We start from the raw sequence: 14,181 nt of genomic DNA, 5'->3' as shown, positions 1-14,181 counted from the left end.
CCCCGCCCCTCCCTCGGTCCGTCCCTCCCCGGGTCCCCGCGTCGCTCGCTCGCTCGCCGGGCTAACGCTCCGCCTCCGTCAGTCGGCTCGGCTGTCGAGAGAGCGGCGTGGAGCCGGAGCCGGGGCCGGACGCGCGGCCGGGGGCTGGGGGCTGGGAGATCGGCGCCCGCCGCCTGGCGAGGCCTGAGCCACGATGGCCGAGATGGGCAGCAAGGGGGTGACCGCAGGGAAGATCGCCAGCAACGTGCAGAAGAAGCTCACGCGCGCGCAGGAGAAGGTGAGGGAGCCAGATCCCCGGCCTCCGCGCGGTCCGGGCCACCTGTCCCCTCCCTCCCCCTAACCCCTCACCCCCAGGGGCTGGTCCTCACCCGGGATCAGGCCCTGTCACCTCCGGACGACCGCTGCTGGGAGTCTTCGGGGATCCACGGGCTGCAGCCCCCAGCGGTCTGGGCGCCCCCTCCGGTCCGCGTCTTGTCTCCCCACCCCCGGCAGGGGCAGGAGAGGGCGCAGCTGTCCCCTCAACCCCCCCCCCCGCCCTCGTTTCCCCCCCCCCCCCCCCCAACCCGCTTTGTATCTCCTCCGCCTGTCTGCAGAGAAGAGGCGGCCCACGCTCTTCTCGGGGCGCGAGGTCCAGTAAACCCAACGTTGGAGACCGAGGGCCGGGAGGCTGGGAGGCTGGGTGGCGCCCCTAGCCCCTCAGCCCCACGCGAGCCACGCGGGCGGGGCCGGCTCCAGGGGGAAGGAGGGAGCCTGTTACCCGTCCCCCAGGGCCGCCGTGCTCCGGGAATCCCGAGGCTGCCCCGAGGCCCGCGGGTGCTGGAGCACTCGCTCTCCAGGCCTCTGGGCGCTTCCTACGCCCTCCGTTCCCTCCTCCCCGCCCGCCTCTCCACCTTCTGTCCCCGCCGGCCGCAGGAGGGATCGAGTTTCCTTTGCCGAGAGGTGCCCGCGGCCTGGCCGCTCCCGCCCGGCCCTCAGGGAGCGCGGCGCTGCGCGCCCCTCGGGGAGGTGCTCCCGCTCCAGCCCCGGCTTGGCGTTTCCGGCGGCTGGGGAGGGGGTGGTGGCTCCGGTTTTGGGAGCCCACCACCTGGGTGGGGAGCTGGCTCGAAGGAGCTGGGGCTAAGCCGGGGGGCGTGGAGGGCGCCTCAGGAAACCCGACCCCTCGGCGCCCAGGGCAGCGGGCAGCAGGCGAGCGGGGACGGAGCTGGGGCTTCCCGCGGCTCCCTGACCGTGCCGGACGTGCGGGACCCGGGGGCAGGGGTCCGCGCGCGCTCACTTTTCCCTCCCAAGCCACCTCTGGTTCATTGAATTGGATCACGCCAGCTGCTGACGCCACTTCCCCTGCCGCCTCGGACTCTGAAATCTAGGATTGTAGAATCCGTGGTCCAGCCGGGGTGGTCCCCCAGTGCCCCCCAGCGGAGTCAGCCCTCTCTCCCGCCCGACGCTCAGCCGAGAGGAGGAATCTGGGGACCAGTCGGCCTTCCCCTGCCTGGCTGTGGCTGTTTATAAACAATGACTTTTGCAGCTAAGACCTGCGGGGCTCCCTAAGGATGCGGCCACGTGATTGGGGCCGGGAAGGGGGGGGTGGGGGGGGGGGACGGCGGCTAGAGCTTCCCGGGCGCCTCCCTAAGTCCCGTCGCTCATCCTTAAGGTCCCAGGCTAAGGAGATAGGTGGGTGTGTGTGGAGGTTAGGGCCCTCAGCCAGTCTCCAGATCTGGCCTGGCCCCAGCAGCTGTACCACCCCCCCTCCGGGCCCCGGGCGGGGGGAGGGATTAAAGCACCGCAGATAGCTGGTGTGTGTGTGGGGCGGGGGGGGGGGGGGGGGGGGGGGGGAAGCTGGAAGGCTTCTATGAGCGTCGGTGGGGGTGGAGGGGCAGATGCTTCTGCCCTTGCTTCCTCCCCCTCCCCCCTCTCTCGCCCTAGACTGGGTAATCCATCTAGGTGCCTGGAGCCGGCAGCTCTGGGCTAAGCCTACTTCCTGCTGCTGAGGGGCTGGGAAAGATGAATGGGAAGCAGAAGGTTAGCTGAGACCAGGTCCCCGCCCCCACTCCACTGACGTCCTATTCCTCCCTAGCTCCCCTTGGCTCTTTTGGTGTCCCCTTTGTCCTGGTTTGCCTTGTCTCTGCAGCAGTGTCTTTCAGTAACTTCAGGGACAGCAGGCATGACCTGTGTCCCCTCCTTGTAAGTGGCAGTATGTCATTACTGACCCCACTGAGCTGCCACCCCTCCCTCTTCGGCTCCTGTTTTGTGGCATGGGCAGTTGGCTGACAGCTGGTCAGCCATGGGTGCTGGCCTTGGCCAAGGGCTGGCACTGCCCAAGCCTGGGCTCTAAGCGACCAGAGTTGTTGAGTGCTGCCTGTGTTCTGGCCTTCAGGCACTGGTGAGGAGACCCTCCCCCCATCGGAAGCCAGAGAATAGCCTTCCTTCAGTCCCCTCCCTTGTGGGCCCTGCCGAGGTACCCCCTTCCCAGAAGCCTGATGCATCTCCCCTTTGCCCTCCTGTGGTTCAGAGTGTGTCATCTGCTGGTGGTCTTCAGGACCATGTCTAATTCACAGTGTCAGTGGTCTCACAGGCACCCCCCCCCCCGCCCTTCCCCCACCTGGACTCTGCCATATCAGTGAATGATGGGGACAGTTCCAGCTGTCCGGTTGCCCTAGGAGGGCATCTCCTGGTCAGGGACAAGCAGTAGCTGGGGTGGAGGGCCTAGATTGTATCCGCATAGGTTCAAGGGCCCCATCTCTCCTTTTCTTCTTTCCCGATTTCCCCACATCCACTCCCAGCCCAAACATCCAGCAGGACTCCGAGGGTGACAGTGTGCTCAAGTTTCCTTGCTTGCCCTCTGGTGCCTACGGAGCCAGCTCTCCTGTGCCCCCAGCCTAGTGGGTCTCTGCATGGGTCTTGGCTTGGCGTTACCCATCTCACCCTCCCCCATCCCTGGGTCGCTGGTCTGGGTGCTGTCCCTGAGGGGAGAGCAGACCTGCGTGTGCACCCAAATGTTCACCTGGCCCTGGCGGAGGTACAGTGACTATGTATGAACAAACAAGGGCATTTGAGGGCTTGGCCTGGGAGTCCTGATGCAGGCTTGTGGGTGGGCTGACTTGTGCTGTGTGCTCCTCGTTCAGCAAATTCTGCCTTGGCATGTGCTGTGTGCCTGGCCCTGGGCCCCGCCGAGGGTGCCGTGGGGAGTGGGCTGTGCTGGCTTTGACTGCCGTGGAGCTTACTGTTGTAAGGTCCTGTGGCCTCTGGTCATGAGGATGGCGTAAGCGTATATCGGAGGGGCCAGCAGGGTCTGAGCTTGGCAGTGACACTGCTCACCTCCCAGCCGCCGGCTGCCCCAGAGGGCTGGGGTGCAGACCGTGTGCCTGGAGCTCGGCCTGGGGGTGTCATGAGGTCACCTTCCCATTGCGTCCATTTTTGGGCCTCAGTAGGGTGGCTGGACAGAGCCAAAGGTAGGGTGGAGCCCGGGTCAGATGACAGAGGATTAGAGGTTGGCGGGCTGGGCCCCTTGGGGGAGGGGATGGTGGGGGAGAAGGGACAGCTGGGGTGGGGGTGGAACCTGGCCTGCTTGCCCCTGAGGCCTACTGCTCAGGCGTCCTCACAGAGCAGAGCGGTGTGCTTGAGGGAGGCTGTGTGCTGGCAGAGCTGGGGCTGCTGATGAGCACAAGGAAGGAGGCTCTGGCAGGGGGTGGGAGTATGCACTCTGTCCCCCTAGGCCGCCTAGAGCCTGCTGGGAATGGGGAGGCCCAGCTGGGAGAGGGCAGGGCCCAGGGCTGGCAAGTCAGAGTGGAAGGTGCGGCAGTTATTTATAGGACCCTGACACATGGCCCCGATGGCACCACACTTGCCTGGTGGTCAAGGTCTCCCAACAAAGTGGCTGTGTTAGCCTCAGCTGGAGCCAGGCCTGTATGACCAGTCTTTATCCTCACGGCAGCCGTAAGAAGAGCCGTGCCATAGGGAGGAGCAGGTGCCCTGGGAGTGGGGCCTACCCGGATGCCTCCCAGCCCCCTCTCACCTCCCCCCTTCCCCAGGCCCCAGCCACCCATTGCTCCCCTCCCTTCACATTCTGCATTTCTCTTTCCTCATCTTGGTGTCCATCGCTCTGTCCCTGGGTGTCTGAGGACTCTTCCTCCCCTCTCTTTTGTCTGTGCCCACACCCTGCCCCATGTCGCCTGTTCCTTGGCCTCTCCCTATCTGCCTGCTCTGTGTCTCTTTCCTCTGAGTTTGCACAAGGCTTTTGTACCCGCCTACCCTTGGAGCAGCTTGTCCCTGAACCTGAATTATTGATGGAGATGGTTCACCCACTGGATGGAAGGCTCCTGAACCAGGCATCATCTCTGGGAGCATGTCTATAGGGGCTCAGGACATTTGGCTAGGGAACGTGGGCACGGAAAGATTGGAAGCATGGCCTCCAGACTTCCCTGAGCTCTGGGGGTCCTGGCTGGGCTGGGGCCTGGGGGTGAGCTGGGTCCCCACTCAGCAGAGCCCTGCTGGCTCATGGCAGGACTCAGAATTAGGCAAAGGCCGTTTTGCCCAGGGGCCTGCAGACAAGGATGTGCTCACTGGGCTACGTGGGGCACGGAGGGTGTTCTGGGAGGGTCCTTGTGGGCTGAGGTATGGGGTGAGAGTGAGCACAGGAGGCCAGCAGCTCGCTGACCACGTCCCTTTCCCTGGACCAGGCAGTTTGGATTCAGCTTGTCCCTTACAAGCTGTGTGACTTTCACGATGTGAAGAGAATGTTTCTGTCCCTCCATCCTGCCGGAACCTAAGGCCAGGCCTTGCATTGTTCTTTTTCCATGAGTTTCTAGAATCCCTGGGTCCGCCCCTCAGTGTTAGGCCTCTTTCTTACTACAGGAGAAGAGACTACAGGAGCATGTCAAAAAGGCAGCCTGCATGGGCTTGGCAGGCAGGCAATCCTTGGTTTCCCTATAGGACCTTGGGCAAGCGGCAGGACCTTCATCTATAAAGTGTGGTAATAATGGTTCCTCTGCGCTTATTTGTGTTGGAGAGTAAAGCCTTGGACGGTGCCCAGCACATAGCAAGTGCTCACTAAATGCCAGCTCTGTGGGGCAGGGCAGTACAGTGAGGCCACCCTGGAGCCTGCCGTCCCTGCCTAGGCCTGCTTCCCAACCTTCTCCCTGTGAGTGTCCATTACAGGCCTCTACAGACAGCTAATCCCTGCTGAGCCCTTAGATGATCAGGGCTTATGATGGTGTGCGGTGTGCGTGTGTGTGCATGCCTGTGTGTGTGTGTGTGTGTGTGTGTGTGTGTGTGTGTGTGTGTTTAGAGGGGCAGCCGGTGGCAGGGGAGGGAATCAGCTCTGGAGTGAATATCAACTCTCCTACAGATAAACTCGGTGGCCCTGGGTAAGTTATTCCCCCTCTCTGGGCTTCTTCACTTTGGCCATCAGTAAAGTGAGGGGGGTTGCTCATCCGTTCTTTAATTCATGGAAGGAACATTGAGCACCCACTATGTGTTGGGCACTGTTCTAGGGACAGGGGGTACAGGGCTGAGCAAAACCAAGCCCCACCCTCAGGGAGCTGACATTCTAGCTTGGGGAGACGGTAAAGAAACAAACATGTACTGGCAGGTGGAGTGGGTTCTGAGAACTGGGCTCAGCGTTTCCCGAACATCCCCTAGTTACCACTGCTGAGGACTCAGGTGTGGATGTGAACATGGGCTCTCACACAGTGCAAGGGATTGACCAGGGAGAGGCTGACTGGAAGCTTCTGGGCTCCAGGTAAGAGGGCACCTGGAGGAGGAAGTCTTTCCATTAGATGTCACCCTTGGATGTTGTGTTTCTCTAAAGACTCTTTGGGAAGAGTTTCTTTTTGGGACTAAAAGTGCAAAGGAAAGGATGCCCATGCTAAAACTGCTCAGCAGGGCACTGACGGAGGACAGGCCCGGGCAGCTTGGAAGCGGGGCAGGGGCTCTGGGTTTGGAATGTAGAATGAGGGGGTCAGAGGGGCCACTGAAAGAGGAGGAGGGAGGCACCAAAGATGACCCAGACTTGGGGGTGGGTGCTTGTAAGACTTTTTAGAAAGCTGAGTCTGAATCTCTCCCTAGCATTACTGCCCGTGGGCAAGACTCATTGACCTCTCGGAGTCTGTTCCCTCCCTTGGTATCGGGGTGTGTGCCTTGCGGGGTGCTGTGCAGATTAAATGCACTGGGCTTGCCATTCCCCAAAGGAGCTGGTCTTGTGCTGTGGATGGGACACCCTCGTGGGAACTGGCTGACACCTAGGGGTGTTGGTGCCTCCCCAAAGGGGCTGTCACCTCCCAAAGAGGTCACTCACTTCAGGCAAAACGGACTCCATGCTAAGGGCTGACAGGGGTCAGGGCTGGGCAGTTGAAAAGGGAAAGGCAGGCCTCTTCTTGCTCCGAGGGAAGAGTTGGTCAAATATTAACTTGATAATAACAGCCATGGTTTACTGTGTACCCTGCTGAGTGCCAGGTGCTTGGTGAAAACTCTCATCTCCACTGCAACCAGGTGAGGTCATTATGATTCCCATTCAGCAGATCAAAACACTGAGGCCCAGCAGTCGTATGACTTGCCCATGGGCTCTCCTGGTCAACTATCTGGGTTACCAGGTCTCTGGCAGAGATGTGAAATGAGAAGTGCATCTCTAGTGACCCCTCCTGACCCCTCCTGACCAGGAAGGCCTTGTCTATCAGGTGGATCATCTGACAGATTTGGATCCCCAAGACCTTCTTCCTTTCCCATTAAATGAGTTTTGGGGTCTCTTGTCCCCTCTGTCTAGCCGTACACTTGGGGTGTGACCTTCACTCTTTTGGGACGTGTGGTGGGCTCTGGGGTGTGGAAACTGCCGGAGGTTTCCTGATGTAGCCCAAAGCAAGAGTTTCTGCATGCAAATAAGGACTAACGAGGCAATGTGGTGTGTATTTATGTGAGCGTGTGTGTTTTCCCAAATATAAAAGCTGTATCCAGTTCATTCAGTATAAAGAGACACTCTCTATTCTGAGATTCTGTCTACTTTTGTTTGTATTATTGTAACAGTGTTTCTTTTATGAAATGATGTTAATAGAGTTGTTTTTTAATGTTACAGAGGAGGATATAGTCATGCAATTGACCATACACACATGCTGGTCTTTTCCTGGAGTGGAATCTGAAAGTCTGGGACCTACTACCCACCCCTGGGGGTGGGAGGGGGGAGGGGGACCTTGCTGCCCAGCCCCAAGCAATTGCTCTGGTGGGGAGGCAGGTCTCTTGGGTGCAGGCTTGAGGCTGGCCCAGGGCAGCCTGAGGCAAGCTCCCTAGAATATCTGCTCCACGAGGGTGGGTCCCGCCTCCTATGGTAGCTGTGGCACCTCCAGCTCAGCACATGGCACGTGCTCAGTGCATAACTTCTGCATGGGTGCGTGGATTCCTCAGGCAGGGCTGGCCAAGGCCTGGGAGATGCCCTGAGTGTTCAGGGTGCAGGGTGGGTGGCGTAGGAAAGCCAGGACTGCAGGATTTCAGGCCTTCAGAGAGCAGAGAAGGCCAGAGTTAGAGCTCAGGGCTTGGAGTCAGATGGAGGGGCACCTCCCGCACCGTGCAGGCCATTCCGAGGGACCCAGGCATCACAGTACCGTCTCCCCCAGTAAAATGGCCCAGGACCATGGCGGGGCGAACCTGAGCCAGAGGCTGCAGAGCTTGGGCCCAGAAACTGGGAGTGGGCTGGCGCCCTGCTCGGGAGCCCTGCCTGGCTTTAGGCCAGATGCCAGAGAGGACGTGGCCTGGGCCTCCTGCCAGAGTCTTCTTCCAACCTGAGAAAGCTTTTAGGTGACACAGGCTCTGGGGATCGCTGACCTGGGGGTCTGTATGGTTTGCTGAACCCGCGACCTCGCTGTTAGGGCCGGCGAACTGCTGTCCTCAGCCCCAGCCCCGCTGTACTCTTTGCTGGACCTTCTCCCTCTGCTTCCTGGACTCACCTTCAACCACACTGCAGCACAGATGGGGTGGGATTGGGGGCCCAGCATGGGTGGGGGGGGGTTGGAGCCTGGCTGCGGGGATGGTCTCAGGGCACTGAGAGCCACTTGGTGCCCTGCGGGTGGGCATTTGTGCCCCACCCCCTGCTGTGTCCAAGCCTGAGGCGATGCACTGGCCCCCCCCTCCCGTCCCCCCCAAGGGCAGTGAGCTGCGGCCGCCTCCGCCTCTGCAGCACTAGGGCCGCAGTGTCTCTGGGTTGCGCCCCACAGGCTGGGAGTGAGTGGGCGGCTGCCAGCCACAGCGCCACAGGGCCGTAGGGAGGGACTCCTTGCGGCTGGTGCTGGGCCAGCGCTCCGAGGCCTTCTGGGCCCCTGAAGGCTCCCTGTTCCTGGCTCCCAGGGCACCTTCGTAGGGACCTCCCTGCTGGCTCCGTGTTTTAGATGCCTCTACCCACACTGAACTAGCTCCCTCAGCTTATTTTTCCGGCTGTCCTTCCCCTGTCTGTGGCTTGCCCACTGAGGGCCAGGATGCTGAGGTGCGGTGGGTGCTGAGAGAGAACCTGCCCTGCCCTCAAGGGGCTCCCAGTGCCCATCACGGCACTCGGGGAGACTGAGGGCAAGGGCACTGGTGCCCTGGACATGAGAGCCTCTTCTCATCCACCTGGGGCAATCAAGGAAGTCTCCTCAGAGGAGGTGGCACTTGAGCTGGGTTTGAAAGGCAGAGGAGGTGGGTTGTGGGGTGCGCAAGGATGTTTCTGGCAGCCTGTTGAGGGTGGCTGGAATGTGTGTGAGTAAGGGTGGTGGTGGGGGGTGTGGCCCGAGACTGAAAGGATAGGTGGTGGGGGGTGGGGGGGAGCAGGCCCCGGAGGGCTGGGAGGGACCCCAGACCCCTATGCACCTCAGCCTGCTTACCTTTCTTCCTCACGTGTTGCCTGAGCCATGGGTCTGTTGTCCAGTCTGGGCTTAGCTGAGGACCCAGTGTCTCACTGGCCAGGGCCCAGGGAGCCCCCGGCTCTGAGGAAAAGGAGCCCCAGGGTAAGTCCTGCATCCCCTGAGGGAATGGCTTCTAGCTTGGCCGGGCTGGGATCCAGGTGTGCCCGGGAAGGGGGCCTGGGGTAGGGCTGCCATCCTGGAGTCCACCCTGTCAGGTGATGTCTGTTCCCCAAGCTTGCCGGAAACCGCACAACGTCTTATACTCCCTGCCTCACATGTGTCCCTGCTTCTGGGTTTTGGGTCCCCAAAGTGACACTGAGGGTGAGTGACACCTCTAGGTTTGGAGAGCTTAACAGCCCGGAGGGGCCATCATGGCATCAGTTCACCCTCTCCAGGCAGCCCTGTGGGCTCCGCCCTTCGTGGCCAGGCCACTGGTCAGATGGCCACGTGAGGGTCCCCTAGTTCCTGGGTTGGGGAACCCAACCAGGGGGGTTCTCAAGGGAGGAGGGGTCATGCCAGCGGGTGGGGTCTCTGGCTGTCAGCGCAGACTGCAGGGAGAGGAGTGGACAAAGGAATAGTACTGTTGTACGGATGGAGGCCCAGGGGTGGCTCTGGCTGGCCAGGCGGTTGGCCTTCTGCTCCGGCCTGTGGCTTGAGGGGCTCTCAGAGGCTGTGAGGCCGGAAGGTGGATTGGGTAACGGGAGAGCCTTTGTCAGACTGGCTGCTTTTCCAACAGCTGCTGCTACTTTCTTTGGACCCTCTGCTCAGCTCAGCCTCTCCCCAGGACTGTGGCCAACATGCCTGAGCCCTGGACAAGACTGGGCCCACCATTGGGCACCAGGGACAGACCTGGCACAGGCAATCTGGGCTGGAAGAAACCCCTCAAGGGGCCCCCCACTCCCTACCCCCATCCACTATAGAGCCCCTATTTCTCTGCTCTGAGGGGGCATCATCACTCTGCCAGAACACGATAACTATCTTGGGGGTCAGATACAGGTGGGGGTGATGCAGGTGCTAACCTGGGGCCCCGGGCACTGGCAGTGGAGCAAGGGCAGAGATTGAACTGGGGTTAAGAGGTGTGTGCGGGGAGGAAGACAGACCCTAAAAGAGAGGATGGAGTGTGGCCCCAGTGACCGCTCGCCTACTCTGCGGGCCTGGGCCTCTCTGCAGCTCCGTTTCCTCCTCTGTAAATGGGAACAAGAGTTCCTGCCCCACGGGCTTGTGTAGAGGGTCCAGGAGGAAGTGAATGCAATCAATGCCTGGTCCCTGGTGGGAGCTGACACATGGGTTTTTTCCCAGGGAGCATCTTGGGGAAGCACCTCAGAACCCACACGTATGGACCATTCTGGCTTTGGTGTTTTGAGCTGTTTTGCTTATGACAGGATTCTTGATATTGAACTATGGTGTACTTTTTTCCCCTTTTTTTTCCTGTATTGGTTGAAAAAGCTAATTTGGGAGGTGGTGGTATCACCTCCTGGAGGAGGGAAGTCAGAGCCCCTGAGCCAGAGCCCGATTGAAGGAGGTGGTGGTGGGGGGAGGCAACTGGTTCAGGTGGGCTGTGCTTTCAGGGACCGGGCGAGGGGCACAAAGCTGGGGTCAGAGGTGAGGGGTCACCCATCATTCGTTCATTCGAGGAGCCTGATGTGCAACGGAAGACTCCAGGCTTGAGAGACCTGGGCTGAACCCTAGCTCGGCCTCCAAGCCTCAGTGTGCCCATCTGGGAGTTGGGAAGCATGAGACTCTCCTCTCCATGAGACAAGGTGGACCCGGGGACTCCTGTAAGTGCTAGTGGCAGAGCTGTGTCCCTGCTGGCTCCAGCTGGCTCTAGAGAGTTTAGGAGGGAGCACAGTCTTCCTGTCTCTGTGGAATTTTGTGATTTATGAAGAACACTCATACCCGCCAATTTTCATTTTATGCATTGTCTTGCTGACCTGTGAGGTAGGCAGGACTGGATTATGGTTCCATTTGGCAGGTGAGAACACTGATGCTCAGGCAAACCCTGGGATTTCCTCCCTTCCGTTCATCAGACTTGGCCCCAGGTTGGTCTTTCCCAGGTGCTGCCACCCCCCTCCCTAAATCCAGGGCTAGGGAGAGACTGCTGAAGTGCACAGGTGCATGTCTAGGCATGGGGTGCACGCGCGTGCGTGTGTGTGTGTGTGTGTGTGTGTGTGTGGTGGGGAAGGCGGCCCCTGGTCGCCCCAGGAGGCTGGCACACCAGAGGAGAAGGTAAAGCTGCAGAACTAGCCCTTCCTTGAGTTGGGGGGTTTCCTCATTGCCTGGCATTCGCCAACCAACTTTACAAGAGGTGGGAGTGTGGCTGTCCCCAGAAACCAAGGGACCTCAGAGGGTCAGGTTTGGAGAGAGCGGGTCTGATCCGCACTCCCTGGGGAGCCCAAAGGTAGAGGGGGAGCTGAGCACAGGCACCATCGCTCCCATCTCCCATGAAGAAAGAGCTGGGGGACCCTGGGGCAGGGGAGACTTGAGGATGAGCTAATTGCTGCAAGTGTGAGCTGAGTGAGTCGTGATCTAAAATGAGAAACAAAATCCACAATTCATTGGATGCATTTGCTGAACCTGGGACAGGACCCAAATACTGTTGTTTTTCTGAAATAGTAAACCAAGCCAGGGGTTTATTTGTATCCTCTCTCCACCTCTCAAGGATTCAGTCTAACAGTCTGTCCTGGCAGTGGGCTTGGCTCAGCTAGAATGTCACTGCCCTCCCCAAGTTGACTGCCTCCCCCTCCTGGCTGGGTGGACTGTGGGTCTGGAGGAGGCCACAACCAAAGGGGGTCCCGGGGCCCAGGCTGTGGATTTGAGGGAGGCCTGCTCTGGTGGGCCAGTGGGGGCTTCCTCCTCGTGTCTGGTCCTGGCACTGCTGGCCTAGCGCACTGCAGAAACTACCTGGAGGGCGGGGCGGGAGGGCTGAGTCAGCACTGTGGGAAACCCATGGGCAGCAGCAGGACGGGACTCGGCGGCTGCACCCCCACTGGTGCCACTGCACTCACAGGTCACCCTGTCCGCTATGCACCCCAGGACACCTGGGGAGGCTGCCACCATGTTCTCCAGCTGGTGCAGTGCTACCCCCGAGCCACGTGGTGGGGAGAGAGGCCTCTGCACAGCCACGTGCTCTCAGCACACCCCGAGACCTGGGATTCTAGCTTGTGCTCTCCCTCCCCCGCTTTTTTAAGAAAAATAATTTATCTACTTATGTAGCACAAGCCGGGGAGGGGCAGAGAGAAAGAGAGAGAATCCCAGGCAGGCTCCTCACTGCACAGAGCCTGACATGGGGCTTGAACTCACGAACCGTGAGATCATGACCTGAGCTGAAAGCTCAACCCACTGAGCCACCCAGGTGCCTCTCCTTCCCCTTACCTGGGCCTTGGGCCAGGCACTTAACCCCTTCCGGTATGGTTTGCTCCTTCATAGAATGTGGTAACCATCTTCCCTGTTTCACCCAGAGTCTTGGAGGGTGAAGGCTGGTCCCGTGGTGAGTGTGTGATCCTGGCATCTGCACCTAGTAGACACTTAATGCTAAATGAGTTGGAGTGTAAGGCTCCAGTGCAGAAGCAACGGGAAAGGTTTTGCAAAGCACCTTCTCTAGTGTGTCAAGGTGGCAGGCTTGGGTTCAAATTCTAGCTGTCCTCCTCTCAAGCCCTAGACTTTGGGCAAGTTACCCCCCAGAGCCTCAGTTTTCCTATTTGTGAGGATTAAATGGAGAATAGTGTCTCCATTTCACACCAAGGGTACTGGAAGTTGGCGTGCCAGCTCACGGGCTCAGCTCTACACTGGGGCGGGGGTGGCTGAGGCACGTTAGGTGGGTGTGGGGTGTTCGACTGTGCCTTGGCACTCTGTGTGTGTCCTGTTGGGCCATCCTGGCTGAGTCCAGGGCATGCTTGGCTCACCAGTAGTGCAGGAGTCCAAGCCCAGCTTGGAATCCAGATGGTGGGTCCAAGGGCTCCGGGGAGGATGGAAGGAGGCATTGCTTGGAGAGGGCCTCATGGGGGCCAGGTGACTTTCATCCCTCCCACCCTGACTCCTTCTTCTTGTAGGCAACAGAATCCCTTCCAGCTTTTAGAAGATCTACAAGTGTCCAGAGCTGTAGCAAGGGATGGTCAGGGACCGACCTTCAGAATCTGGGGTTGGGCGTCCGTCCAACTTGCCCCTCTCTGGACAACCTTCCCCGTCAGTACGCAAAGTTGCCTCCTTTGGCACATTCCTGTGATTTTTTTTCTTTTTTTTTTGAGAATTGGTAACTCTGCCTCACTGTTCAACTTCCCCTTGGTGTTGAATTGTGTTTCTCCTGGCAAAGAGGGCCCCAGGGGGAGGAAGGGGCAGTAGGCATGAACCCAGCAGGCATAGAGGGTGTGCTGGTGTTTGCTATGATTTCTGGGGGTCTCTGCCACCCCTCCCTGTCCTCACTGCCTCAGCCTTCTTGGAGACTTGACTGGGAGCCCGGATGTGTTGAGTGAAGGGATGTGGGTCAGATCCCTAGGGTCCCTCCGTACTCGGTGAGACAGGGACTCCTGTGCTGATGGTCTGAACAAGCCCTGGGAAGCCGAAATGGATGGGCGTCTCACGGTCACCTGGTCCTCACCTCCCTCCTTTGACTATAGAGGTGGGACACCGAGACCTGGAGCGTGACGACCTGTCCAGGCCTCTGGCGGCCCCTGAATGATCCCCCTGAGCTGCCCACTGAGCCAGTGAGGCTCTAGGCCCCTGTTCCTGCCCACTGCGTTTGCTGGGGCTGGGGAAGATAGCACCTTCCCCTTCGGTATGCCCCTTGCCCACCCTATCTCTCTAGCCTCCCCTCCCCCACAGAAGCACAGAAAAGCAGGTGCAAGGTTGTCAGAAGGAAACCTGAAGGGGCGCCTGGATGGCTCAGTCGGGTGAGTGTCTGACTCTTGATTTTGGCCCAGGTCATGATTCTGCTGTTCGTGCACGGAGCTCGCTTGGGATTCTCTCTCTCCCCCTCTCTCTGCCCCTCCCCTATGTGCACACACACATTCTCACTCTCAAAATAAGTAAATAAACAAAAAAAAAAAAAAAACAGAGAAGGAAGCCTAGAAAAGCCTGCCCTGGCCCCTGAACATTCATTCTGCCTGCCAGGTGCAGGGGCGGCCATTTGGCACCCCCTGGTCTGTCGGTGGTCCCACTTTCTTCCCCCACCCCAGGATTCACCCTTGACCGGATTACCTGGTGGTCAGCCCCTCCCTCCCCTCTAGTCCATTCCCACTTCTCCTCCTGCCTCCACTGGTGGAATGCAGCCAAACTAGACTTGCTCCTCTGGGGAACCATGAACTAGCCAGTCCCCACCCCTTGATTCCCA

The 14,181-nt window shown here is 59.6% G+C and overlaps 1 protein-coding gene across 21 annotated transcripts in view; it reads left to right on the top strand.

Moving 5' to 3' along the window:
* Positions 1–75: 75 nt before the first annotated feature.
* Positions 76–14,181, top strand: part of BIN1 (bridging integrator 1) — a 55,558-nt gene continuing 41,452 nt past the window's right edge. For 14 of the 21 annotated variants that reach the window (XM_078451417.2, XM_078451415.2, XM_078451412.2 and 11 more), the window contains exon 1: positions 76–277. In XM_078451417.2, coding sequence (XP_078307543.1) covers positions 194–277 — 84 coding nt within the window. In that variant the 5' untranslated portion in view covers positions 76–193. Of the gene's footprint in view, positions 278–8,846; positions 8,958–14,181 lie in introns of those variants that run through there. The other 7 variants (XM_060624890.3, XM_060624887.3, XM_060624899.3 and 4 more) reach the window with 1 other exon arrangement.

This window comes from Panthera onca, chromosome C1 (genome assembly GCF_046562875.1).
Source record: "Panthera onca isolate mPanOnc1 chromosome C1, mPanOnc1 haplotype 2, whole genome shotgun sequence".
Lineage (NCBI taxonomy): Eukaryota > Metazoa > Chordata > Mammalia > Carnivora > Felidae > Panthera > Panthera onca.
The sequence above is the reverse complement of the archived record's forward strand: the minus strand, read 5'-3'. Positions and strand labels throughout refer to the sequence as shown.